The 27,980-nt window shown below is 46.6% G+C and overlaps 1 protein-coding gene across 1 annotated transcript in view; it reads right to left on the reverse strand.

The window, feature by feature from the left end:
- TBX19 (T-box transcription factor 19) overlaps positions 1-26,899 on the reverse strand; it is a 38,700-nt gene extending 11,801 nt beyond the window's left edge. The window contains exons 1-5 of the mRNA XM_002715636.4: positions 26,703-26,899; positions 13,701-13,965; positions 11,433-11,567; positions 7,371-7,432; positions 4,208-4,269 (exon numbers count right to left, since the gene is read on the reverse strand). Coding sequence (XP_002715682.2) covers positions 4,208-4,269; positions 7,371-7,432; positions 11,433-11,567; positions 13,701-13,965; positions 26,703-26,899 — 721 coding nt within the window. The remainder of the gene's footprint in view (positions 1-4,207; positions 4,270-7,370; positions 7,433-11,432; positions 11,568-13,700; positions 13,966-26,702) is intronic.
- Between the last annotated feature and the right edge of the window lie 1,081 nt (positions 26,900-27,980).

The raw sequence follows: 27,980 nt of genomic DNA on the forward strand, positions 1-27,980 counted from the left end.
AGACCTCTCTCTCTCTCTCTCTCTCTCTCTCTTTCTCTCTCTGCCTCTTCTTCTCTCTCTGTGTAACTCTTTCAAATAAATAAATGAATCTTAAAAATTTCATGAAAAATGAATACTAATTAAAAAGTAGGCATAGGTTTCAGAAATTTTTTCCAACAAAATAAACTTTGCAGGCTGATGTTGTGGTATAAGTTGAGCCACTGCCTGTGATGCCAACATCCCATATCAGAGTGCCAGTTTGAGTCCTGGCTCCTTGTTAATACACCTGGTAAAGCAGCAGAAGATGGCCCAAGTTCTTGGCCCCTGCCACCCACATGGGAGACTTGGATGGACTTCCGGTCTCCTGGCTTCAGACTAGCCCAGACTTTTTATGAGCATTTGGGGAATGAACCAGTGGATGCAAGATTCATTCTCTCTCTCTCTCTCTCTCTCACCCTCTCTCTCCCTCTCCCTCTCTTTCACTTTCCTCTGTCTTTCAAATAAATAATTTAAATAAAAGACTTGGCTTGTAATTTTCCGTGAACTTTGAAGGAGCCTCACACACATGTAACTCACGGAGCTAGAGCTGCTAGGAAATGTTCAATGTGGTGATGCAGCGACTGGGAAGGGCCCTCTGTTCCTGGGAAGGTGTCTTCACTTTTCACCCCCAGCAAGAGGAACCATGATGCTTCCCATCAGCACCCCACAGGTAGGCTCCTGAGAGCACAGAGAAAGAGAGGGAGAGGGAAAATATTTTCTAAGGTTGCAAAATATTTCATAGAAATTAAGGAATGTCCTGAACAGAAGACTGTGCTGCAAGTGGGTTCCTGGGCAAAGGCTGAGACTTGGTAATACAGACCCACAGAGAAGACCTTAGTGGAGAGGCTGGTGCTGTGGCGTAGCAGGTGAAGCTGCCACCTGTGGTGCCAGCATCCCATATGGGCACTGATTCAAGACCAGGCGGCTCCACTTCCGATCCAGCTGTGTGCTATGGCCTGGGAAAGCACTAGAAGATGACCCAAGTCCTTGGGTCCCTGCACCCATGTGGAAGACCCGGAAGAATCTCCAGGCTCCTGGCTTCGGATTGGCACAACTCCAGCCATTGCGGCCATCTGGGGAGTGAACCAGCGGATGAAAGACCTCTCTCTCTGCCTCTCCTCTCTCCGTGTAACTCTGACTTTCAAGTAAAATAAATAAATCTTTTTTTAAAAATCTTAGTAGAGGGCCAGGTGTTAGGCCTAGCAGTTAAGATGCCAGTTGGAACGCTGTTTGGGATGCCTGCATTCCATAGTGGAGTGCCTGCGTTTCATCCCATCGTCCCTGCTGATTCCAGCTTTCTGTTAAGGCACACTTTGGGAGGGAGCAGGTGATGGTTGAAGTGGTTGAGTCCCTCTCACCCATGTGGGAGACCTGAGTTGGATTCCTGCCTCCCAGCTTCAACCTGACCAAGCCCCAGCTGTTGCGGACTTTGGGGAGTGAACCAACAGATGGGAGTTCTCTTTCCTCTCTCCAACCCCTGCCCCCCAGTACTCCACTCTCAAATAAATAAAATAGCCGAGAGGTCCACAGGTGAGGATGCAGCAGGACTGGAGTTTTTGTAAGAATTGGCCAAGGACTGTCACCTGGAATTCAGGAACGAGGCAATGGGAGCTTGGTGTTAGAATCCACTGTCGCTTAGTCTTTTCTAAGAACAAATTGTACAGAATTTTTATTACTAAATATGTCTTCCATCATTGCCAACAACTTGTTTTGCTGTCTCCTTTTTTTCCATTGTTGTATAAACACGTGACCAAAGGAGTCACCACCACATGAGGAAGATCACAGTGGGCTTCCCCAAAACAGCCATCTTGAGCACATTTTTTTTTTTTTTGACAGACAGAGTGGACAGTGAGAGAGAGAGAGAGAGAGAGAGAGAGAGAAAGGTCTTCCTTTGCCGTTGGTTCACCCTCCAATGGCCGCCGCGGCCGGCGCGCTGCGGCCGGCGCACCGCGCTGATCCGATGGCAGGAGCCAGGAGCCAGGTGCTTTTCCTGGTCTCCCATGGGGTGCAGGGCCCAAGCACCTGGGCCATCCTCCACTGCACTCCCGGGCCACAGCAGAGGGCTGGCCTGGAAGAGGGGCAACCGGGACAGAATCCGGCGCCCCGACCGGGACTAGAACCCGGTGTGCCGGCGCCGCTAGGCATCTTGAGCACATTTTGAAATTGCTGTTTAGAAGGGCTGCAGACACAGGACTGGTCTGGACAGCTGTCCTCAGTGGGGGAGATTTGCAAGTGTAGAAGTAAACAGCAGGTGCAAGGCATCTGCCTCATCGGAATGTACCAGAGATCTCTCTACTCTACCATGTAGAGATCTCTACCCCCCATGTCACATTCCTTTAAAGGCTATTACCTGCCGGCGCTATGGCTCAATAGGCTAATCCTCCGCCTTGGGCACCGGCACACCGGGTTCTAGTCCCGGTTGGGGCACCAGATTCTGTCCCGGTTGCCCCTCTTCCAGGCCAGCACTCTGCTGTGGCCAGGGAGTGCAGTAGAGGATGGCCCAAGTGCTTGGGCCCTGCACCCCATGGGAGACCAGGAGAAGCACCTGGCTCCTGCCCTCGGATCAGCACGATGTGCTAGCCGCGGCAGCCATTGGAGGGTGAACCAACGGCAAAAAGGACGACCTTTCTCTCTGTCTCTCTCTCTCTCACTGTCCACTCTGCCTGTCAAAAATAAAAAAAAAAAAGGCTATTACCTGTGAGACTTCATTTACATAATTAGATAATCTTTCCTTAGTGCATCTTCCTTCCATAATCTGTGGTCACTACCTCCCACCCCAGGAGCTCCAGCCCCCTCTTTGTTTCTATAGCTCAAAATGCTATTTAAGCTTCAACTATCTGGCTTTTTCTTTGAGTCTCATTTTTTGCGTATGGCTCTCACATTTCTGCCTGCTTATACATGTGTATGCTTTTTTTCCTGCTAGCTGAATATTGTCAGTTTATTTCAGAATGAAATTATTGAACTGTTCAAATGAAAAAAAAAAAAAAGTTGAACACCCCTACACTGACGAGTAGAATTGAGAGTCAAGTGTCCAGGGAGCAAAATCAGACAGTGGCCTCTCAGGAGCGTTGAGTTGGGCCCATGTAACACACACACCTCAAGAAGTTCATTGACTGCCACACATGAGCCAACTCCCACAGGAAGGTTTGCTTTTCCAGGTCACTTTTGGAAAGTGCTTTCCTGAGAGCCGCTTCTCTTTATGTGGACAACGTGTCACTTCCAGCGTAGAAAATACAGGCAGATTTAGGAGCAGGATGGAGCAAAGCTGCAAAAACTGAAGAAAGGATCCTGGCAAGTCCCTATAACCTAAAGAGTGTCTCAGACACCAGGGCTGACTTTTCTGCCTGGGGCTTCTGCTGCAGCTGCAGGCCTTACCTCTGCCATGAGGCCACCTCTTAGCACTCTGGGTCATAGAGACTCAACTCTACCTTTGAAATCCCAGGTGCATCGGCCATCTCTCCCTACAGCCTTCCAAAAGGCAGACTCGGCCTCATAGGCCAGGCCGCAGTCTGTCTGTGGCATTGCAATAGTGACCAGCTCCCAAGTCAGCAAATACCAATAGAAAGAGAAATCCAGAACTAAGGAAAAAATAGTGGAGAGCATCAAGGTAGAAGACAGCACAGAGGGAGCTGGCACTGTGGCGTAATGGGTAAAGCCACCACCTGTAGTGTCGGCATCCCATATGGCTGCCTGTTCCACTTCCAATCCAGCTCTCTGCTATGGCCTGGGAAAGCAGTGGGAGATGGTCCAAGTGCTTGGGCCCCTGCACTCGTGTGGGAGACCTGGAAGAAGCTCCTGGCTCCTGGCTTCAGATCAGCACAGCTCCAGCCGTTGCGGCCATCTGGGGAGTGAACCAGCAGATGCAAAACCTCTCTCTCTGTCTCTACCTCCCTCTGTAACTCTGTCTTTCAAATAAATAAAAATAAATCTTAAAAAAAGAAAAGAAAAGAAATTCACCAGTTCCAGTCTCATCTCCTAAGATTTGTTGACGCCCCATAAGCTGAGGAACGCCGGCTCTCTGGGCCTTCTGGAATGGGCACTGACTTGTCTGGAGTGGAAGAAACACCACGTTGGGTCTGGATTTGGAACAGAGCTTGCACAGTTGCTGTCGAGACAGGCAGTTGGAGTGTGCAGGGAGATGACCACACAGAGCCCCACACACCTCCCACCCAGCCTTCACCCAACTCACAGTGAGAGTACGTCACGTGTTGGCTCTCAGAGATCGCCTCCGGGACATCTTTTAGGTGATTTCTGGAAAAGTAACGAAAGGGCACCATGGCTGTCCAGCTTTTACACAAGTCCAGTGTAAGCACACCCAAAATTCTCTTTGGAGAGCACTAAATGTCTCGAGATAAGAAAGCCACACACCTTTTGTCTCAGAGCGGCCCTCCTTCCCCTAAGTCACTGTTTCTACTAAGGACAATTGCTCTGCGAGTGCACTTAAACTGTTCCCCCTCTTACCACATCCACAGCTGTTTCTATTAGCTTTGGCCTTCAATAATCCTGCCTGCAGGTTTCAAGGACCTCAGGACACAATTACATATGTGGTGTCATTACGATTACTGATGACAACGTGAGAGAAATATGACTATATTCACTTGTAGATTAGAAAAGTTGGTCTGGGGGCTGGCACTGTGGCATAGCAGGTAAAGCTGTCACCTGCAGTGCTGGCATCCCATATGGGCACCCACTCAAGTACTGGCTGCTCTGCTTCTGATCCAGCTCCCTGCTAATGCACCTGGGAAAGCAGCCGAGGATGGCCCAGGTGCTTAGGCCCCCGCACCCACCCATGTGAGAGACAAAAGAAGTTTCTGGCTCCTGGCCCAGCCCCAGCTGTTGTGGCCATTTGGGGAGTGAACCAGTGGATGAAAGATCTCTCTCTCTCTCTCTCTCTTTCAAATAAATAAGTCTTAGGAAGAAAAGGAAGGAAGGAAGGAAGGAAGGGAGGAAGGGAGGAAGGGAGGAAGAGAGGAGGGGAGGAGGGGAGGAGGGGAGGAGGAAAAGAGGGAAGGAGGGGAGGAGGAAAAGAGGGAAGGAGGGAGGGAGGGAGGGAGAAAGAAAAAGGCATAGCAGATAAAGCTACTGTCTTCGATACTGTATCCCATATGGGCACGGGTTCAAGTTCTGGCTGATCCACTTCTGATCCAGCTCTCTGCTAATGCCCTGGAAAACACAGCAGCAGATGGCTCAAGTTTTTAGGGCCCTGCTACCCACATAGGAGTCCTGGATGAAGCTCCTGGCTCCTGGCTTTGGCTTGGCTCAACCCAGGCCGTTGCAGCCATCTGAAGAATGAACCAGTGGATAGAAGATCTCTCTCTTTCACTCTCTCTCCTCTCCTCTCCTCTCCTCTCCTCTCCTCTCCTCTCCTCTCCTTTCCCTTTCTATCTGTAACTCGGCCTTTCAAATAAAATAGATAAATCTTTAAAAAAAATAAAAAGAAAAGTTGGTCTGACTCTTCCCACTACCATTCTGTTCCCATGGTGTATAAATATCCTAGCTAAGGCTCTCAAGAGCATCCACAAGGCCAAAAAGAAGGGCAAATGCCGGGTTCTTATTAAGTCATTGTCCAGTTCCTAACTGTGGGGTGAAGCATGCTTACATGGGCAAATCTGAAATCACTGAACTGGAGAAACTGTTGTGAACCTCACAGGCAGCTTAAACAAGTGTGGAGTGATCATTCTGAGATATGACCTGCAACCCAGCTATCTAGAAAAAAATGGAAGAATAATCTGCTCTCATCCTGTCTGCAGGGTTCCATTGTCCTGACAACAGCTGGCATCATGGACCACGAAGGAACAAGCCAAAAACACAGAGAAGGGAAAATCCTGGGATTCTTTTCCTAGGGATATAATGCATACAAAGAAGTAAGAAGCCTCATTGGAAAAAAAAAAGGAAGAAAGAAAAGTATACCTTGGAGGAAAACTGATGCTTGCAAGATCAAACAGTCAGGAAATGGCAAAGCTAAGGCTCAGAGTCAGAATCTCTTCCTCAAAGTCCTAAGTTCTTTGTATGATGCTGCACCACTAATATTCTGACTATAGACTCTGTCATCTCATACACTAGACTTTTTGTTATCCGGATAAGTTATAAGTACACCATCAAAATTTACTCAAACATTGAATGACAGATTGCTTGACACATCATTTTAAATCTCTCTCCATTAATCCAGAGCCTTTAGATGAAAGAAAAGTTTGGACAGTGTGATTGGAAAGGTTCAATATCAGTAAAAGTCTGAACACTTCAAAGGTGCCCATATTTATGTTTTAGACCCTGTAGATAGAACAATCAAGCATAAGCACTTTGATCTTTTATTTTGTCCTTGAATTGCAAGGAAGTATACAGAGGTGTCATCTCACTGGCCCACAGTGGTAGCATCATCATTCATATGCCCAGAAGTCTGACTTCTCTCATCTGCAAAATATGAATCTCCCACCAGATCTCAGCTTCTGTAGTCTAAATGTAGTCTCTACAAGAACAACGTATTCAAACCATATTACTCAGAGGTGACTGGGAGAAGGCCAGAGCACACAGCCACTGCCTGTGGTGCCAGCATCACATATGAGCGCCATTTTGAATCCCGGCTGTTCCACTTCCAATCCAGCTCCCTGCTAATGCACCTGGGAAAGCAGTGGAAGATGGCCCAAATGCTTGAGCCCCTACCACCCACATAGGAAATCCAGATGGAATTTCAGGTTCCTTGCTTTGACTTGGCCCAGCCCCGACCATTATGAACCATTTGGGGAATGAACCAGTAGATGAAGACCTTTCTGTGTGTCTCCCTCTCTATATATAACTCTGCCTTTCAAATAAGTAAATAAATAAATCTTTTTTAAAAATCTAAATCACTTTTGAAAAACATGATTGCCCTACTTTCAAGAATCTACAGTAAAATGGGCTGAAAATACATTTGCAATTAGGGGTTCTCCTAGACCCTATTATAAGCTGAAATTTCTTGATTTTGTTGGCTACTTAAGGGATATTGAAACACATTTATGGGGCCAGTGCTGTGGCATAGCGGGTAAAGCTGCCTCCTGCAGTAAAGGCATCCCATATGGGCGCCAGTTCGAGTCCCGGCTGCCCCACTTCCTATCCAGCTCTCTGCTATGGCCTGGGAAAGCAGTAGAGGATGGCTCAAGTCCTTGAGCCCTGCACCCACATGGGAGACCCAGAAGAAGCTCCTTTCTCTCTCTCTGCCTCTGCCTCTCTATAACTCTGACTTTAAAGTAAACAATAAAATCTTAACAAAAAAAGAAAACACATTTATATCAAGATAATGCAAGAATTACTAGTCTAATTCATTTTAAATTTTCAGGAGCCAATTTAGATGATGTCATTGAAATTTCTCTACTCACCTTTCCTTGGCATCCAAGAAGGCTTTGGCAAATGGGTTGTACTTGATTTTGAGAGCTGTTATCTTGCATTTGCAAAGAAAAGAGGTGTTAGTAAAAAAGGAGTGCACACAGATAGTCAGAATTCTTTGTTGTCACTTGTGAATTTTGATAAAAACCAGGATACTTTACCTCTCCGTGTTTCTTTGGTTACTCCTGCACTAAGTTTCACTGTCTCTGGCAAAGAACACTTTGTCATGACATATGGTGAAAATGATAAATGAATTTAAAGTGACCACAGAAAGGGAAAAGCATTGGAAATGAATAAAGCCCTGATGTGCTAAATCTATAACACATTTTTCAACAATTATTAAGCAACTACCCCATGTGAGTTCCTTTTCAAGGCACTTGTAATACAGTGAAGAATAGCACAGATGATATCCCGCCTTGGAACATGACAGCATCAATTTCTTCATTCTTAAATAATCACTAATGTGCTGGGCCAGGCTAATGCAAAAAAAAAAAAATAAATAAACTATTGCTCTCATTCACTGTAATTATCTTCAGCTCACTTAGCCTTAGCCTGTTGCATTCCTCCTTGGAGCTATGTGACATGATAGAGACAGAGAAGGAGAAAGAGACAGAAACAGGAAAGAGGATAGAAACAGATAGATACCAAGATAGAGATAAGGAGAGAGATGTTGCCAGAGCTGGAGCTGGAGCTGGAGATGATGGAGAGGGTGAGGGTGAGGGAAACAGACAGAAAACAGAGCTAGAAACTAAATTAGAGGTAAGGATGGAGATTTTCATAGAGATAGGGAGGTAGAGATAGAGAAGGAGAGAGAGAGAGAGAGAGAGAGAGAGAGAGAGAGAGAGAGAGCGCGCCAGGGCTAGAAACTAAGACGAGATAAGGATGGAGATGTTGATAGAGAAGGATAGAAATGGAGATGAAGACAGAGGCAGAGCTGGAAACTGAGCGATAAGAGTGGAGATTTTGATGGAAATAAAGAGGGAGATGGAGAAGAAGGAGAACGAGATGGGAATGGGATGGAAACAGAGGTAGACACCGAGACAGAGATATTGCTGGAGATGTTGACAGAGCTAGAGTTGGAGCGGAGACAGATACAGAGCTTGAAACTGAACTATAGAGAAGGCTGGGGATGCTGATAGAGGAGATGAAGACATAGAGACAGAGACAGAGATAGAGACAGAGACAGAGACTGCTAGAAACTGAGACAGAAATAAGGCTGGAGATTTGGATAGAGATAGAAAGGAAGATAGAGAGGGAGAGGGAGACAGAGACAGAGCAAGCAACTGAGAAAAAGATGGAGATTTTGATAGAGATGGACGTAGAGACAAAGACAGAGATATAAACAGGAATAAAAATAAGGGTGGAGGGGCCAGCACGGCGGCTTAGTAGGTTAAGCCTCCACCTAAGCACCAGTATCCTATATGGGCACTGGTTCGAGTCTCAGCTGCTCCACTTCTGATCCAGCTTCCTGCTAATGGCCTGGGAAAGCAGTGCACCCACATGAGAGGCCTGGAAAAGGCTCCTGGCTCCTGGCTCCTGGCTTCAGATCAGCCCAGCTCTGTTGCAGCCATTTGGGGAGTGAACCAGCAGATGGAAGACCTCTCTCTCTCTCTCTGTGTCTCCCTCTGTCTGTAACTCTGCCTCTCAATTACATAAATCTTAATCTGGTCTTGGCTAAACCTGGAGTGATCAAGCTGAGAAATGAAGCTAACAGGAGCGTTGTCGACCTCCCACGTATCCCCACCCAGCTAGCACCTCAGGAAACATTGCAGAGGGTCTCTGGGTTAGATGTTGCCAGCTTGGTTGCCGTGGGAACATGCTTAAGACCCCCAGGTAGACACAGCAGGCAGGGGAGCTTACTGGATGGGTTGCCAGGGTTGGGCAAGTGGGTCAAAGAGAACTGTCTAGCACCTGATGCCAGGAAACCCTTCTGAGAAAGTGCTGGCCACCAACTAAGAGAGCAAAGAGCACAGGAGTGGGACAGGGCACTGCCGGGAGGATGAGGCGCTGGGCAAAAGCCACCCCTTCTGCTCTCAGAATCTCTCCTGAGACAAGAAGCAGAGAGGGAGGGCTGCTGGGCAGCCACTGAGCAACTGCTGGTCCACTTCTGTTCCCACGACCTACTGCAGGGGCCCTGCCAGGAGGCCAGAGTAGTCTTCGAAAAGAGGGCCACAGTGCTGGGGGTTAAATCTGCACCTAATTTCACGCAGAAGCACTCAGGGAATTGTTTCCAAATGAGACTGATCACCAGATTCCTGAAAACAACAGATTCTAGGCACCATTCTTGGTGATTCGGGCTCATGTGGTTGGGAAGGAGCCAAAACTCTTTGAAAGCTTCCCAATCAAGAAATGCAGAGGAAAGCAATGAGCTATCATGTTTTAAACAATCAGATTGTCACAAAAGGTTGACTATTGCCATTGTTGATAAAGGGGTGAGGGCTCTAAGCAGAGACGGCCTGACAGCCTTTCGAAGGAGGCAATGTGGCAATGTCGACCAAAACCCCAAATACCCACTGCCCTGACAGAACAACCCCATGTCTAGCAAACAGGGATAGAGGCACCAGGACATCCATGGCAGCAGTATTTGCAATAAAAAATAAACAACTCGAAACAATTCAATGTCCATTAGTAGGGGGCTGATTACATGAAATATAGTATTATCTGTGCGGTTGAATACTGCATAGGCATTACAGAAAAGGAGATATGCCTGAATATAATCATATAGAGAATATCCATAATATACTGCCAAGCTGAGAGAAGAAGAGAAATTTTCAGGTTAATACATAGAATAAAAGCCAATGTATAAGGGGAAATCCACATTTGTATATATGAGGGTACTTTTAAAAGTTTGTGGGAAATAGAATTAAAAGATGATTCAAATTTTCCATGAACATTTTGAAGACCCCCTCATATGTTTATATATGCATGGGAAATGAGTAGAAAAAAGATATGTTGGGATATTATGTGTACATGGGAAATGGTATTCAAAGGCAAAAGGAAAATAGTACATTTGGGGGGTCACTGTTGTGGCACAGAAGGTTTGCTGCCATCTGCAGTGCCAGCATCCCATATGAGCACATGTTCGAATCCTGGCTGCTCCACTTGCACTCCAACTCCCTGTTAATGTACCTGGAAAAGCAGCCAAAGATGGCCCAAGCACTTGTGCCCCTGCCATCCATGTGGGAATTCTAGATGGAACTCCTGACTCCTGGCTTCAGCCTGGCCCAGCACTGGCCAATTCGGTCATTTTGGAGAGTGAACCAGCAGATGGAAGATTCTCTCTCTCTCCCTCTCTCTCTCTCTCTCTCTTATTCTGCCTTTCAAATAAATAAATAAATCTTTCAAAAAATAGTGCATCTTCGCCTTTTATTTTTTTATTTTTACATTACAAACTTCAGAAGTACTATCAGTTTATTATGTGCTTTTCAAACACATATTACTTTTAAATGTTTTTAGACTTTAATCAAAAAGAACCCAACCCTCCCCAGGTGCTGCTGATGGTCAGCAGGCCTAAGAACCACTCCAGGACAGGGATGGACCCCAGAGCAGCTCGCAGAGAGACCAGATTCTGTATACTGACCACTCAGCCAGAGTTACTGGGCAGGAAAAGACCCAGCCACACTGCAATGCTAAGAATGAACAACTGAGATAGATCACATAATCAAACCCCAAGAAGCGTGCCCATTTGGATCAATCCCATTGATTTGCTTATAGAACAGGAGAAAGTAGTCCCGGGCTACCCTTGCCCATCATGCCCATCCCAGACACATCCAGCTCTGCGCAAGCCAAGGGCACCCAGGACCCAAGAATAAAGACTCCTGAGTCTCAACAGAACTGAGTTTTATAGAGATGCACAGTTGTGTCTTCTTGGCACCAGGAGAAGACCTAGAGTACACCGTTAGCAAACAGGCAAGAGGGACTGGAGAGCAGTTACCTGGTAGCCCAACTGCTCTGCTATCATCCAGGCTCGGTCATGGCAATCAAAGGGACCCCCCGCCCTGGCCCTAGCCTGCCACACTCTCTCAAGTGACATTCACACACACACACATACCTACCTCTTCATTCTGGTAGGCAGTCACAGCTATGAACTGGGTTTCAGGGAAGGAGCAGTTCATCACCATGCGGTGGGCACCTCCAACCCGCACTATGTGAACCTGGGGCTCATATTTATGCAGAGAATTCAGCATTATCTGTTGAGATGGGAGAAAAAAAGAAAGAAACCAAACCAAGCCTTGGGCTTTGCAGTTAATAGATGAGCCAAAACCTTCGGCCACTCCCAAGCTCAACACCCACCCTGGTTAGAAACACACAAAGTCAAATCCTCAGTGACCTGAGCCACCACCACAGCTCTGAGAAATGAATGGGGCATGGGAACAAGAAAACTTTCTCAGAAAACACAGGAGCATTGATTGCATTGACGCTTATGCAGAAGTGCAAGGTGGGATGCCCAGTGTTGTTCTTAAGCTCATTGTGCTTTCTGCCAAAATCTTGGCTTCCTTTTTTTCCTTCCCTTATGTTTAGTGCAACAACGTGGATTTCAGCTCATTGAAACGTATTGGGTTTTTCCTAGTAACTCAAGATACTGACAATGGCTGCATTTTACAAGTGACTGCAGGGAAGGCCGGCGCCGCGGCTCAATAGGCTAATCCTCCACCTAGCGGTGCCGGCACACCGGGTTCTAGTCCCAGTCGGGGCGCCGGATTCTGTCCTGGTTGCCCCTCTTTGAGTCCAGCTCTCTGCTGTGGCCAGGGAGTGCAGTGGAGGATGGCCCAAGTGCTTGGGGCCTGCACCCTATGGGAGACCAGGAGAAGCACCTGGCTCCTGCCTTCGGATCAGCGCGGTGTGCCAGCTGCAGCGCGCCAGCCGTGGCAGCCATGGAGGGTGAACCAACGGCAAAAGGAAGACCTTTCTCTCTGTCTCTCTCTCTCTCACTATCCACTCTGCCTGTCCAAAAAGAAAAAAAAAAAAAAAAAAAAAAAACAAGTGACTGCAGGGAAGGAAATCTGCTGGCTACATATAATCCACCCTTCATGATTCAAATGAAAGGTTTATTTGAAAGTCTCCAGTTGTAAAGTCTGGTAGGCAATAACAATGTGCTTTTCAATTTCTTGTTTTAATAAAGAAGTGGAGGGACCCCGTGGTGGTGTAGTGGATAAAGCCACTGCCTACAGTGCCGACATCCCATATGGGCACCAGTTTGAGTCCAGCTGCTCCACTTCCGATCCAGCTCTCTACTATGGCCTAGGAAAGCAGTAGAAGATGGCCCACATCCTTGGGCCCCTACACCTACATGGGAGACCTGGAGGAAGCTCCTGGTTCCCGGTTTCGGATTGGCACAGCTCCAGTCATTGCAGCCAACTAGGGAGTGAACCAGTGGAAGGAAGACTTTCTCTCTTTCTCTCTCTCCCCCTGCCTCAGCCTCTCTGTAACTGCATTTCCAACAAAATAAATAAATCTTTTTAAAAAAAGTGGAACTTTCCGAATATCATAAGGGCACAGGTGGCACTGGCTCCACCTCTTAATATATGAATGCCATGTGCCAGCTGAGCACAGAGAAATTACAGCAGACCACAAAACTGAGGGAAAGAGGCTGAGCAAAGCCAAGTCCATGGCCTGGGGAAGAGTATCAAGGCCTTCTCTTCCCAACTACATCTCCAATCCCCCACATCAGTCCACATTTTGTACAGTAATGAACCAGCCTTACCCCATGGATGAATACGATTACTTCACAGAAAATGAGAGGAAAAAGCCCCGAAATCTTGTTTACTCTAATTGGAGACCTTAAATAAAACCTTCCGTATTTAAGGTTTGTTTGGATTATTTTTTTCCTAACAAACTAAAGCTGATTCAATATTCTATTGATAATTATCATAATGCCCAAGTGGAGGTAGTAATTATTTCATTTAGGAGCAGCTTTTTATTAAGGTATTTGTCTATTGCCAACATACCACTTACACCAAAAAAAAGAGAGAGAGAGAGGAGAGAGAGAGAGAGAGGGAATAACAAAACCCTGGTACTGCAAACATCTCCCTCCCGGGCCTGGGTAAAAAGCAGGGCACACAAGACAAAACTATGAAAAGAGCCCCCGATGATTAAGTAAACTACTGCACTCTCACTCTCTTAACATCAGGAAGTCCATTAAAAACTGAAAGCACCAATTAAGAGCTGTTTATTCCTGTTTACATTTGGGCTCCAGGGAATAATTGGTTTCTGTGGGAGAAGAGGCTAGTGAGGACCCCTCTAATTGCCTAAATGCACCCTTGATATTTCTTGATTGTTGTTATGGGGAGGCCAGGGCCAGTGGCCGGGTGACCTGCACGTACCTGCCCACCTCCGTTGAGCTTGTTGGTCAGCTTCACTTTGCTGAAGGAGATAGGAGCTTTCATCCAGTGGGCCCCAAAGTTGGGGGAGTCGGGATGGATGTAGACACAGCTCTGGCTGGAGACCTCTGGTTTGCCTGCAGGCACCCACTCGCCATTGACGTACTTCCAGCGGTGGCTGTCCGTGGGGACAAAGTCCAGTAGGAGGGAGTACATGGCATTAGGGTCCAACCCCGTGACACTGATCTTTAGGACAGGGAACATCCGTCTGCAAGAAAAGGCAGAAACTCGGTGCTGTGGTTTGGATATACTTTGGGTGTCCCTACAGTGACCCGTGGGTTAAAGCCTGGGTGCCCAGGATGGTGCTATTGGGAGGTAGTGGAACCTTTAGCAGGTGGGCCTGGTGGGAGATCATTAGGTCATTGGGGACGTGACTTTGATGCTAATTCTCATGAGGGGATTGTTAAAAAAACCCTTCCACCATTTTCATCAGATGCCAAACCAATGGGAACCACCCAATCTTGGATTTTAACTTCCCAAACTGTGAGTTAAACCACCTTTTCCTCTATATTGAGTTAACGGCTTCATTAATACATTGAGGGGAAGCAGGGATATTAGCAGACATCATGATCTTGTCTAGAAGTCTGCCCGCTGTAAGAAGACCTTCCATGGTGTGCCCTGGGAGGGAGCCTGAAAAAACAGGGGCCAAGTCTGAAGACTCAGTTCCCCTAGAGCCTCTTTTCATTTGTGCACCTGCTGTCGGGATTTCACTTGGAAAGTTGTACTCCATTGCGTAGTCGGGAGGAGCCTGTAGCCAAGGTATTCCCACAGAGGCCTTTCTCAAAGCTTTCCTCCTGGCAGTGCTAATGTCACCCGCCAGCCCTTCCCAGTCTCACAAAGAACACTACTCCTGAGCAACAGTTACAGTCTCTGTAGCAAAAACCTGGTTTACAGTAAAACTAGTGACAGGAACTCTTCTTGGTTATGCAAAGTTAGACCAGTTGCTCTCCTTCCTAACTTCTCAGTGTCTTTAATACATAATGCACACCATGACCCTTGAAGAAGAAGGTGTGGGATTGTGCATATCCTAAACTGACACAACAGAGGTGTTTTGTGGGAATTTGTGTCCAAGAAATACACTTTGAGACCTGGCTTCATTGATCCCTTTTCCAGCTTCTATGGCAATACCAGAAAGTTTACTCTCACAAACTTTTGGAGAAGGTATCCAAACAGCCGACTTCCAATTCTAGAACATTTTCACCATCCCCAAAAGAAACTTTATAGCCATGAATACTCTCTCTCCCACATTCTGCCTGGATTCCTATCTCTAGAAAGAAAGGCAGAGAGATGTGGTTCCTGCTAACCAGGCAGGAGAGAGCAGAGCAGATGTCCTTTGTGCTTCCAACTTCCAAAGTCAGTGTTCAAGGTAAGTTTGAGGAACAGAAGCCCAGAGGGCCAGCTGCAGGGTCTGGCTATGGTGGAAAGACAGCCAGCACTTTCAGAGCTATTATTAGGACGCCAGGCATGGGAACTAGCGCCTTGCGTGAATTAATTCGCAGAGTTCTTGCATGAACTTCTTGAAGCTTTCTTGGTGTGTTCAAGGTGTGTGTAAATAGGAGGCTAGGACAAGAATATAAATTAAGTGAAATTCCTAGGAAGAAATACATCAGATGCTGCATCCCAAATCCAGATCTCGGCTAAGAGTTGCATTCCTGGCCTCTTCACTCCCCTCCCGAGGAAAAGAGAGGATTGTCCTTGCATGTTAACTAAGACGATGACCCTCGCATGGAGATGCTGCCCACGACATACAGAATCTTCCCACTGCACTTTCTTCTCTCTTCAGTAGATGAATTTTTCCCTATCATTTCCTCTTGGTTTCAGATTAAGCTATTTTCATTTACATTTTAGTATTTTCAATTATTTTGATAGTTTGAGGAAGTTTCAAAAGCTCATGAAAATATACATTACCTTTCAATTTCAATTTTCCACAAATTTTTGAAGCCCCATGATATTGGCCAAGTGTGGACACCAGACAACTCCTCAAAGCACAAATACCATTTACAAAGAATCCAGAAAGAACATCAGAAATGATCACAGGACTCACACAGGGTCATTTTGACCAGCAGTCTGGCTTGTTTATATGAGGTATTCAAGATATGTTCCCTGCCTTCTGGTCCAAAGCTTTCTCTAAAATGCTAAAGTTCATTTTACTTTTTATTTTGTTATCTTTTAGAGAGTATCATGTGTGTAACGGTCATTGCAGACACTACAGTTTAAAACTACCCAAGTTTTATCAGTAAGAATGTGTAGGATATGTAAAGGTTAAAAAAAATGAAAGGAAAAGAAAAAGGAAACTAACAAACAATATGTACCCACGTGCCCTGAGCGGCCAAGGTCAGGATGCAAATGAACAAACGTGACAGCACAGCTGGTGTCTTCAGATACAAAATGTTCCAAGTCTCATGTTGTTCTGACTTGTGACTAAGGACCTGATTCAATGCAAAACAGCTTTTCCAACATTAACAGTCACCACATACTGAGTCTTACCCTACAATGAGGACTTTGAGTTACATTGTGCCTCCTTTAAGTCTGACTTCACCCCAAGGAGGTAAACGTTACTATGTCCACTTTACAGATGAGGAGATTGGAGCTCAGGAAGCAAAAGCATGCGTTCTGTTTAGTCCTCACCCACTGCTTCTTTTTAAATGACATTTAAACCCTTTTTCCTTCTTGAGACGTATGGAAAGTTAATATGATTCAGCCACAGTGAAAAATGCCTTCCATATTTTCCCAAATAATGTTTAACTAGAGACTTATTTATTCATTTGACAAATTATTTTTGAGTGCCTGCTGTATGCCAGGAACTGTTGTAGGTGAACATGCAATGATTAACAAATCACAGCTCAGTTTACAAAGCTTACACTCTAATGAAAAGTCAGGCAGCAAACACGGATTTTTTTAATGTGTGAGATAATTTTACATTTGCAAGAGCATCATGCAGCGAGGTCACAGAGGCAGAAGAAGGGTAGAGGAGCTCCTTTAGCCAGATCTGAACAGACCTTACAGGTAGGTGAGGGAAGTGACATCTGAGCTAACACCTAAAAAATGAGAAGAAGTGAGTCGTGCTAAATGCCAGGCAAAAGGAAAGCTAAGAGCTAAGAGCTTACCTCTCTCTCTCTCTCTCTCTCTCTCTCTCTCTCTGCCATTTGAGAGTCTCTCAGAGAATGTAGCTTGACTTTTCATTCCACATAAGAAAAGATGTAAGAGGTTTTCTTCTTTAATGCTACATTCAGACTATACTTGATGTTTTAGAGACGCCATGATCGCATGAAAAGGTGCTAATCATCACTAGTACTAGAGAAAGACAAGTCAAAACTGTAGTGAGACGCCACGCCGCACTTCTCAGGATGGCTGTAGCAGAAAAGGCAGATGATAACAAGTATTGGTGAGGGTATAGAAAAACCTTCACCTAACACTGTGGGAATGTGAAATGGTGCAGTCACTTGGGAAAACAGCCTGGCAGTTCCTTATCTGGTTAAATGACCCAGCAATTCCACTCCCAGGAATATGTAAGAAAAATGAAAGTATAGTTTCACTTAAAAATAAATACATAAATGTTCGTAGCAGCATTATTCATAAGTCAAAAAGTGGAAGACACAAATGTCCATCACCTGATGAGTGAATAAACAATGGAATGCTATGATTCAGCAATGAAAAAGAATAAAGTACTGACACATGCTACAACATCGATAAATCATGAAAACATTACACTAAGTGAAAAGAGGCATTCACATAGGACCACAGAGCGTACGAATCCATTTGATGTGAAGCATCCAGAATAGATAAATCTATAGTGACAGAAAGTAGATTCACAGTTGCTAAGAACTGAGAAATAATGGCCCAGGGTATGAGATTTCTTTTTGGGGGCCAGCACTGTGGTGTAGCAGGTTAAGCCACCACCTGCAGTGCTGACATCCCATATGGACACCAGTTCAAGACCCGGCTACTCCACTTCTGATCCAGCTCTCTGCTATGGCCTGGGAAAGCAGTAGAAGATGGCCCAACTCCTTGGACCCCTGCACCCACATGGGAGACCCAGAAGAAGTTCCTGGCTCCTGGCTTCAGATCAGCGCAGCTCCAGCCATTGCAGCCAATTGTGAAGTGAACCAGCAGATGGAAGAACTCTCTCTCTCTCTCTCTCTCTTTCTCTCTCTCCCTCTCTGCCTTTCAATGAAAAATAAATATTTTTTAAAAATAAAGCAAGCAGGGGCCAGCGCCATGGCACACTAGGTTAATCCTCTGCCTGCAGTGCCGGCAGCCCATATGGGTGCCGGTTCGTGTCCTGGCTGCTCCTCTTCCATTCCAGCTCTCTGCTGTGGCCTGGGAAAGCAGTAGAGGATGGCCCAAATGCTTGGGCCCCTGCACCCTCATGCGAGACCAGGAAGAACCACCTGGCTCCTGGCTTTGGATAGGCACAGCTCCGGCCATTGCAGCCATTTGGGGAGTATCTGTAGGTATCTGTACCTATCAAATAAAAAAAAAAGGATGAACTGCACTTCTGATCAAGTTGATTTTTCCCAAGATGAGATTTAATCACAGAGAAACCCAAGTCTTTGAGGAGCTAAAGAATATGTACATCAGTCCCTAACTCAAAACATAACTTGGGATCAGTGCTGTGGTATAGCAGGTTAGGCCACCACCTGTAGTACTGGCATCCCATATGGGCACCACTTTGAGTCCCTGCTGCTCTGTTTCCAATCCATCTCCCTGCTAATGCACCTGGAAAAGCAGTGGAAGATGGCCCAAGTCCTTGGGCCCCTGCACCCACATGGGAGACCCGGAAGAAGCTCCTGGCTCCTGGTTTCAGGCTGGCCCAGCCCAAGTTTTGTGGCCATTTGGGGAATGAACCAGCAGATGGAAGACCTCTCTCTCTCTCTCTCTCTCTCCCCCTTTCTCTCACTCTCGCTCTCTGTCTTGTGTGTGTATGTGTTGCCCTTCCCTGTAACTCTGCCTTTCAAATAAATAAAATAAAGCTTTTTTAAAAATAATTCTACTTAATCCTCCAAGGCAAAGGAGTTGGCTAGGGGTGGGGGCAAGGGAGCAGAGTAAAAACCACTCCCCCAAGAACTCATGCTTGGAGAACCCCTGGAGGTCAGGCTTTTCCTGCAAACTTTTTTGGCTTTTGCGAGCCAGTGCTACTGGAGGAGGCTATGAGGAATGAGGTTTTCAGGAAGAAAGGAGGCAGAGATTAGGCAGATTTTGTAGGTGAGGGACTAGCAAAGATGATTAACAGCAAAATCCAGAAAGGTTCACTCATACACCCATCTATCTCCCCAGAGAATAGCAGATTACACAAATGCCCATGATCCTCTTGAGATGTAAACTTCAGAGAAAGAAAGCCACAAGTTATAGGAGTATGAAAATGTATTGCCCAATGTGCAACTGATATGGAACTACAGGGAGATAGGATTAGGTTCATGAACAGGAGGTCACACACCCAACTTGTCCCCTACATGATCTCGCCTGTCTCCACCCACCTGTCAATCAGATTATGTAACCACTCCCCTTCTGGAAGTCAATAGGAGGAGTGCAGAGCGCTGGGCCCGCCTTTCTCTTGCCTGCCCTCCTACCTGCACTCTCTCTCGGCTCTCCAGCCCATGCACCCTCTCACCTGCAGCCTCTGGCCTGCTCCCTGGACATGACTGGTATGGAACTCCCCATTTACCCCTCTTGACCCACTCTCCTTTAATAAAGCCCTCATGTTCCTATGTACTTCTCTCACTCTCTAAATAAATCCTAAACCTTACCATGTTGCATGTCTTGTTTGAACTGGTGCTTAGAATTCTTATCTAAGTAAACAGCAAGAACCCGAAATATTAAATTTTGGCTTAAGTTAGCCCATAACACAACCTTAATTGTCTCTTTCCTTGCAGTGACATCCCTGGAAACTATAGACCTCAGCTCTGGTCCTTAACCAACACCCCTTAATCTTCAGCAAATTCAAAGTCACCCCCAACACTCATACTAACAAACAGATACACCAGTTATACCAGAAACTTAATATCATGAAAACACACATGAAATAGAGCATTTTCCCTTATATAAAGATCTTACAGGCTAGGAGAACAAGTGCAAGAGATTTAACTTAATTGTAACTGTCTCTGAAGTCAGAAGTGAATTTCTTCTGCAACCGGAAGTCTAAAATCCTGGCTTAAAAGATGGAAGTGAAAGGAAATACAGGCTGGATACACTGGAACTGGCAGAAGTGAGCTCTAGGAAGGTCTTGTAACTGTTGGAGCTGAAAGACCAGTGACCATAAATAACTAAAAGCTTTCAGTTGGAAAAAGGAAAAGAGGAAGAAGAGGATCAAAGTGAAGGAAGGCATAGTAAAGGGGGGGGGGAGGAAACATAGGGGTGGGGACAGAACAGAGAGGTGACAGAATACGAACTCACAGCCAAAACAAATGTTGTTCAAGGGACAATAAATTTGCAGAGTTGGATGACGGCTAGCGTGCACACAGACCAAACAGGTGGCAGAGAGCACAGCCTTCCAGCAGGCTGGGTCCTGGCAGAGGGTGGGCTAAGAGTCCAGAGGGGAGGCAGTGGGTGGAACTGAGCTACTTATACAGGGTTTTCCCGTGGGCTTTTGAACTTGGAAAAGAATGCAGAGAGTGGGGTGGGGAACAACACAGGGCATGGGACTAAGCTGGTTTCTTGCAGGAATGCAGTTACTCCTCTGGGAATTTTGTCTGCCTTCAGGCAAGTAGCTAAAATGGCTGAGGCTTATGTCCTTGTTCCAACAATCCTGACTCTCTAAGTATAGATAGGGAGATAGGGCACCAGTTTCTTTCCGGCTACTTCCTGCTGATAGAGGTCATTGACATGGGGCAGGGTATTGATACTATTATCGATAGTATCGATAGACATGGGGCAGGGTATCGGTACTCTGGATCAGACTGATTACAGAAGAAGAGCAGTCTTGTGTTGTTCCTGCATGATGACTTGAGATATGGCGGTCATTTGTTCCTGTAAGAACTTTTGAAATATGTTAATTATACATGATAGGAATAGAAGCACTATGATTATAAGGATAAAAGGCGATAGTAGAGACATTGCCCATGGCAGGAAAAAAAATGGCCAAAATAAGGTAGGGTTATTTTGGTAATACATTTTGTTAGTGTGTTTTTTTAATGCATTCGATCCCTTCTCTTACCACACCTGACTTACTGGTGTCAAAGTGTTCCTCACCCAGGAAGAAGCAAAGTCCTCCTCTTTCAGCAGTGAGGAGGTCTCGTCCCCGGCAGTTTTGAAGAACTGCTGCCACCAAAGAATCCACCTGATCCTGGAGATGAGACAGTTGCTGCACTAGGTCATTATGTTTTCTTTGAGAGTGAGGGATAAGTCTGTAATTTTATTTACTTTGTCTACTGAAATGGCTAGTCCGGCCATTCTTCTTCCAATTCCTGACAAGACACCCAATGAGATTAGCAAGGGGGTGAGTCCAAAGTCCCTCAACACAGTGGGTTAGAGGGATGGAAAGTAGAGATTGGTCTAGAGTATAAGACAAAAGGGGAAAGAGGAAGGCAAGAGTACAAGTCCCTGTTCAGTTGGTGGGGAGGCAGATGTATGCCTGGTTGCCACAGAGAAAGAATGCCCCTGCTTCTGGTCCTATACAGGCAATCATATGGTAAGTGGCAAACTTTAGGAAGTCCTAGTGGCACAGCAACATGATGAGTCATTGCTATGGCAGTTGCTTCCATTGGGTGCAAGGAATGGTGATGGTTAGTAGAGGGTGGGACTGGAATAGTGATAATTATGTAACAGGTGGTACAGGGCAACGAACCCACATCATGGGAAGAGGGGAAGGAAGCATGCATGATGCATAAATGGGCTTGACCAATCAGCCAGGCCATAACAAAAATGCCCTGGACAGGCATAACAGATGGAACCATCAGTGTTTTCCCCCTTGCCAAGTTGGCCTTATTTCCTGGGAACTCCAGAAGACGTGTCTCTCCTGGGCTTCTCTCAGGAAGGTTCTGGTCCATGTAAATAAGTCCATGGGTCTTTTTCCAGAGTTGGAAATACATGCCAGCCCTCAGGGGAGGAGTATGTACAGATCCAACATGAAGAGACATTGGGATTATATTTAAATAATAGGCTAGAAGACATGTTGATGAAAGCTATGTAAGAATTCTGGGAGGAGTGTGGGTGAGAGGTGTGTGGGGACTTGGACCACAAAAGGGAACCAGGTTAGAAGCAGCAGATGGTAGTAAAACATCCTTCCCAGGAAAGGAATAAGGGAGCTGGGGGTCGGGGGAGCAGCGCTGTGGTACAGTAGGCTAAGCCTCCACCTGCAGCATCGGCATCCCATATGGATGCCAGTTTGAGTCCCGGCTGCTCCACTTCCAATCCAACTCCCTGCTGATGGCCTGGGAAAGCAGTAGAAGATGGCCAAGTGCTTGGGTTCCTGTACACACATGGGGGACCTGGAAAAAGCTCCTGGCTCCTGCCTTCAAGTTGGCCCAGCTCCAGCCATTGCAGTCATCTGGGGAGTGAACCAGTGGATGGAAGATTTTTCTCTTTCTCTGTCTCTCCCACTTTCTGTCTGTAACTCTGCCTCCCAAAAAACAAATCTTAAAAAAAAAAAAAAAAAAAAAAAAAAAAAAAGAGAGAGAGAGAGAGAGAAGAACAAATTTTCAAGGGTTGCTGAAAGGTGAGTTTCCGAGCCTCAGGTATGAGATGGGTCACTGTGACCAGGATTCGCAGGCACTGGGGCCAGTCCTGATAAACCTCACCTAGTTGTTTAGAGAACTAGGCCACAGCAATGGTAGAGTCCCTGGCTTTGGGGGGAGTGCTTGTCCCTTAGAGCTGTGGATACAGAGAAGCATCAGTTTATGTGGACAAGGAAGGCAAAAAGCCAGGGCATGAACAAACAGCTGCTGGCTTCCAAGGAAGCCCCACCCACTCTGCCAAAAACCTGGGCCCTGGAAGTGAGAGTCAAGGGATCCCTGGATCAGAATCACAAAGCCTGTCGTCCCTTGACTGAAGCAGCTCTCCACTCAGCCAGGCATTGCTATGGAGGGGACAGCCCAGGGTCCTTGCTGGCATTACGCCTAGGATCATAAATTTCTGTGCTCTCCTATTGCTAGCTAGGTCGGTATTAACCTATGTGTGCAAGAGTGACTGAAAGACAAAGCAGAATTCTTTTTTTTTTTTTTTTTTTTTTTGACAGGCAGAGTGGACAGTGAGAGAGAGAGACAGAGAGAAAGGTCTTCCTTTGCCATTGGTTCACCCCCCAATGGCCGCCGCGGCCGGCGCGCTGCAGCCGGCGCACCACGCTGATCCGATGGCAGGAGCCAGGTGCTTCTCCTGGTCTCCCATGGGGTGCAGGGCCCAAGACTTGGGCCATCCTCCACTGCACTCCCTGGCCACAGCAGAGAGCTGGCCTGGAAGAGGGGCAACCGGGACAGAATCCGGCGCCCCGACCGGGACTAGAACCCGGTGTGCCGGCGCCACTAGGCAGAGGATTAGCCTAGTGAGCCGCGGCGCCGGCCGACGAAGCAGAATTCTGTGTATGCCGTCCTATAATTCAACAAGAGCAACCCAAATGAACCACAGCAAGCCCTTACAACCACGTGCCACACTTGCAGGCACAACCAGCATTTGGGAGAATGACCCAAAACAAGAACGCTGCTTTTCTGTGAATTAACCCAGTCTCGATCGGATGCTGCTCGCAAGCTGATGGAGCACCCAGAATTCAACATCGGATGTCTGACTCTTCAAACAACTGGTTCAAGAGCCCTCCTGGCTACCTTGGCTGGTGTTCCTTTTCACCCTTCATAACGATTATCTCTTCTTGTTCATCTAGGGCCACGCGCCCTTCAGCTATGGAAACGGTTCATTCACTCAGGGGTCCAACACGTCATTCATCCCCTTGTCCACAATATCCGGCTAAAAGGCGCTCAATTCCCGCCACCGCTCCACTGATGCCAGCACAGGGAGAGGGGAGAAACCACTCCCTAACCACGCCCCCGTCAGCTGCCGTAGCCATGGAGACGGCGTCCCCCCCTCCCTGTCGCTGTTTCTCCCTCCCCAGCTCGTCTACGTAACGCAAAAGTTTTTTTTTTCTTTTTTTCTTTCTGCATATGTATTAAAGTGCTGGGTTTGTGAGAACACTGGGCCTGAACCCCCATGCCTTTTGAAACTGGGCTCAGATAGTTCATCCCAAAGCTACTGGAATGTTTTCTGTTCTAGAAAGCCCTGCGCCGGGGTTTGCCACGTACTGCAGGAACCTTTCCACCCACCGTATCAGGGTCCCCGTGGTGCTCTGCACCTCCCCCAACAAGCAGCTTACACAGGGATGCAGCCGGCTGCTCAAACGGAGCGAAGCCTTCTCCCAGGCAGGCTCAACCCCACTCTCTCTTTACTCCCTTTCTGTCCCCTCTAAAATAAAGTCTTCTCTAACCAGCCGTCTCTGCTCCTTCTTCGAACCCTAAGACCTAACAGGAAGGAAGGAAGAGAAGGGGGGAGAGGGGTTGGTTCCAGATGCCGGCCTTAGGGAATAATTCAGTATTTTTCAAGGAAAATCCTCTCACTTCCGTTCTTCTGGTTAACGCCAGAGGCAACCCTCTGATTTAAACTTAGGAAAGCAGGCCTCCTTTTGACAATGAGTCTTTTTACTCCTTCTACAGCTCATCCCACACCATTTCAAAACTTGCTGTTATGCAGAACAATGAGACCTTAAGAGATGTACAGAGTTACACAGTTATCCCAATCGAAACCTCTTCTAAAAACATCAAAAAGTCAACCCCCCAAAGACCAGGCAGTTAATGCAACCCAAAGGGGCTAGGAGCAGGGGCTACACACCAGGAACACTCTCCACAGAGAGGGGCCACGGAACCCTGGGTCAGCCTCAGGACTGGGTGTGGAGGGCGGGGATTTGGAGGAGGCATGGAAGGTGTAGACAGAGGAGATGGGGGAAAGGGGAGAGAGAACAGACGGTTAGGGGGAGAAGAGACAGGCACAGGAGCAGAGATGGCAGAACAGAGAGGTGAAGGCACGCCTACGTGGAGAACAGTAAGATGGGCTGCTGCCTGCACTGAGAAACTCCACAGACTGAGAGCAATTTCAGACCAAGCGCATTCATTAGTAACCAAGTGTTTATCTCGTGGCAAAGCCTTGACTGACCCTAAACGGTTCAGTGAGCTTCCGAGGACTGAAGAAAAAGACTGTAACCACAGTAAGGGGGAGGCGGTAACAGGACATCCAGGGCGAACCAATCTGACTGCAACGAGACTTTTTTCCACGTGGAGTATTTTCACAGAGTTACTTTTAAGTGACTTTGAACATGAAGAATTTTACATGTTAAACAGGGTTTAAACAGGTGACAAAAAAAAAGGCAAGAGAAAATTCTTAAATGGTAAAAGTACAATCCAATATAACATTTTTAAATTAGATTTTACGATGGTTTCAGAAACTTTTATTGAAAGAGAGGAGCCATATTTTTCTTGATGGCTGTATTTACTTTTTACTTTAATACATGACCATTTTGACCATCCAATAGATAGCATGAGGGTTTTTGGCAGCCCAACTACATGCACAAAGAATAACAAAGAAAGTTCTACCCAGTGCCAAGCATAATGGTATTTTTATAATTGCATTGAAAGGGAAGACTAAATCCAATTGAAAATTTGCGATGATTCTTTGAAATTAAAAATATGTCTTATGTTTCTTTCTAACAGAGGCTAAAAATAATGTATAAGTACAGATAGAGAAGAAACCCATGTAATTACAATTACAAATATTAAAATCAATAAACCTTGTATATGAAGTAAATATGGGACTTATTGAGAGAAAGAAAATATAGATTATTAAGCAAGGTTGATATTCCTGCTACTAGTATAATCACAATTTATTGAAATGGGCTTACTTCTGGTTCAACTTTCACTTAGGAAGCACTTTAATGTGATGGAAGAACTCTCAAGTTCATATTTCTCCCAGATGCTCAGGAATAGTTCATTTTTCTATACTGTGTGTTTTATTCAAAAGCAGAAAATCAAGGCATCAGGACTGGAAGCATTTTGCACAAGGACAAAAGCCTGTCTCGACTTTTCTCTGCTAGCCAAATTTCTTTTGAGGGTGTCATAATTAGAGTCCTGGCAAAACTAAGCCCACTGAAAATGCCTCCCAGGGTTTTATCCCTCTGGGATCCTGCATACCCTAAAGGTCTGTGCACAGCAACTGGACGTTGAGTCAGCATTCAAAATGTTTGCATCCCTGATACTAAGCGAAACTTTCTAATATGACCTCGACAGTCCCTTCGCGCACTGCAGTTAATAGAATCCAAGAAACTCAGCAGAGATCAGTGCCCGTTAATTCCAGAAGGCATCTTCTGGCTCTAAGGCAGAGTACTAGGGGCACTGACTTTTCCTGAGACAGCTCTCACATCAGCACAAACACACAGCACCTCAAATGAATGCTGTCCACAAACACACCAGGGGAAACAGATGGAGTGACAGGCGATGAGTTTCAGGCTTCCCTTTGGCTCCCAGTCTCCAGCCAGTCAAAAACATCTGGCAAGTTTACTAGGCTTGAACCAAAATGATCCAGCTTCCAAATAAAATTGGCTTTTGTTTTATCTAAACAGGATTGGAACTCAGGTCTGCTCAGGCATGCAACTAGTCCAAAGAGTGCATTTCTCCAGCCTATGGGGCATCCCTGCCACACACACACACCCCATCACCCCCACCGTTACAGTAACTTCTCGGAATTTCTCCACTGAAAATGCATGTGAGACAGGTGGCTTCATCCGGTACCTCTCTGATGCTCTCAAAGCTATGAATCAAGTTGGCTAGCGGGGGAAGGTGAGATCTGACCCCGCTGCGAATGTGTTGAAATCAGACCTCACTGCCTCTGCAGACACAGCGGCAGCCCCTTCGATATTCAAGGGGTGCCACCTCCCTAGCCAAGCCCTGCCAGCACCCCCTGGGCGGGCGACAGACTCACCGGCCACTCTTGGTCACGATCATCTCGTTAGTGACTTCCTTGAACCTCTGCCAGAGCGGAGCATCCTCCAGGGTGATCTGAAGCTGCTTCTCTGTAGGGTCGCCTTTTTCCCTCCCTGCCTGAAGCTCACTCTCCACCACATGGAGCAGGCGAGAAACGGTGCCCTCGCTGGTCTTCTGTGAGCCCGGCTCACTCATGGCCTTAGGCCCCTCTCCAACTTTGCTAAGCGCCCTCACCTACCTTGCCTGCCTCACCCTTTCCGTCCCTCTCTTGCCTGCTTTTTCACACCCAGCTGGACAGCGCCCAGGGAGCTGGAAGAAGACACCCCGGCTCTTGCCTAAGCTCCTAGTACAACACCTTTGAAAATCTCCAAATTATACCACCAACCTGTTAAGCTTTCGTTGGGGAGCAGGGTGGAGGGAGGGGAGAGGTGGGGAAGAAAAAGCCCTCTCTTAATTACTCATTGGATCAGGTGGAAGAGAGCCTGGCTTCCCCATTGGCTGCCGTGCCTAGAGTAGACGTTAAGAAGAGTACTCCATCCAAATTATCAGGCTTTTATCTTGTTGTACCTGAAGAGGTCTAATCAGTGTATTGAGGACCACTTTTCTGTTAATTAAAATTATTCCAGGCCCAGACTGCAACAATCAGGCAAATCATGTTTGTATATAAATCAAGGCATAAGGCACCTATAGTGATGGGGCCCTGGGATGGATCGGCAAAGCTGAGACCAACTCAGGCTGTCCTGATGCAGCGGAGAGCCCAGGTCCCTGAACCGTTCTCCAGCACCAGACAGATGATGGGGCCCTGGAGAACAGAACAGTGTACCTGGAAGGTCTAAGGCACGGTGCCAAGTGTTTCTCGACTGTTGTAGTAGCAGAGTAAAGGAAGATGTTCTGGAGACCACCACGAAAGGGGCAGAACTCAGGAGAAAAGAGCTAAGGACGCCTTTCTCCCAGGGTATCCCCTACTGGTCACCTCTGGCCTGTGGGGTCCCACACATACTCACTCCCTCTTCATCCCAAGGGCCCTGCTTGCCTCCAACAAGCAGAAGAGCTCTGAACCCTGAATCCAGAGCCGCAATTTTTCTTATTATCAGCCCTGGTCAGAGGGAGAGGAAGAAAGCAGTTAGCATCGTATTATTCTTTCTAAGATCCCTGGTCTCTCTCTTTATTGTTGAGGAACAGTGATTTTTTTTTCTTCAAATTATTTGTTGAACTCTTAGTGTAGGGTTAATCTTATGAGTGCAAAGTAAACTGAAAATAGATCTTTGTACAAATT

Source organism: Oryctolagus cuniculus, chromosome 7, assembly GCF_964237555.1.
Source record: "Oryctolagus cuniculus chromosome 7, mOryCun1.1, whole genome shotgun sequence".
Lineage (NCBI taxonomy): Eukaryota > Metazoa > Chordata > Mammalia > Lagomorpha > Leporidae > Oryctolagus > Oryctolagus cuniculus.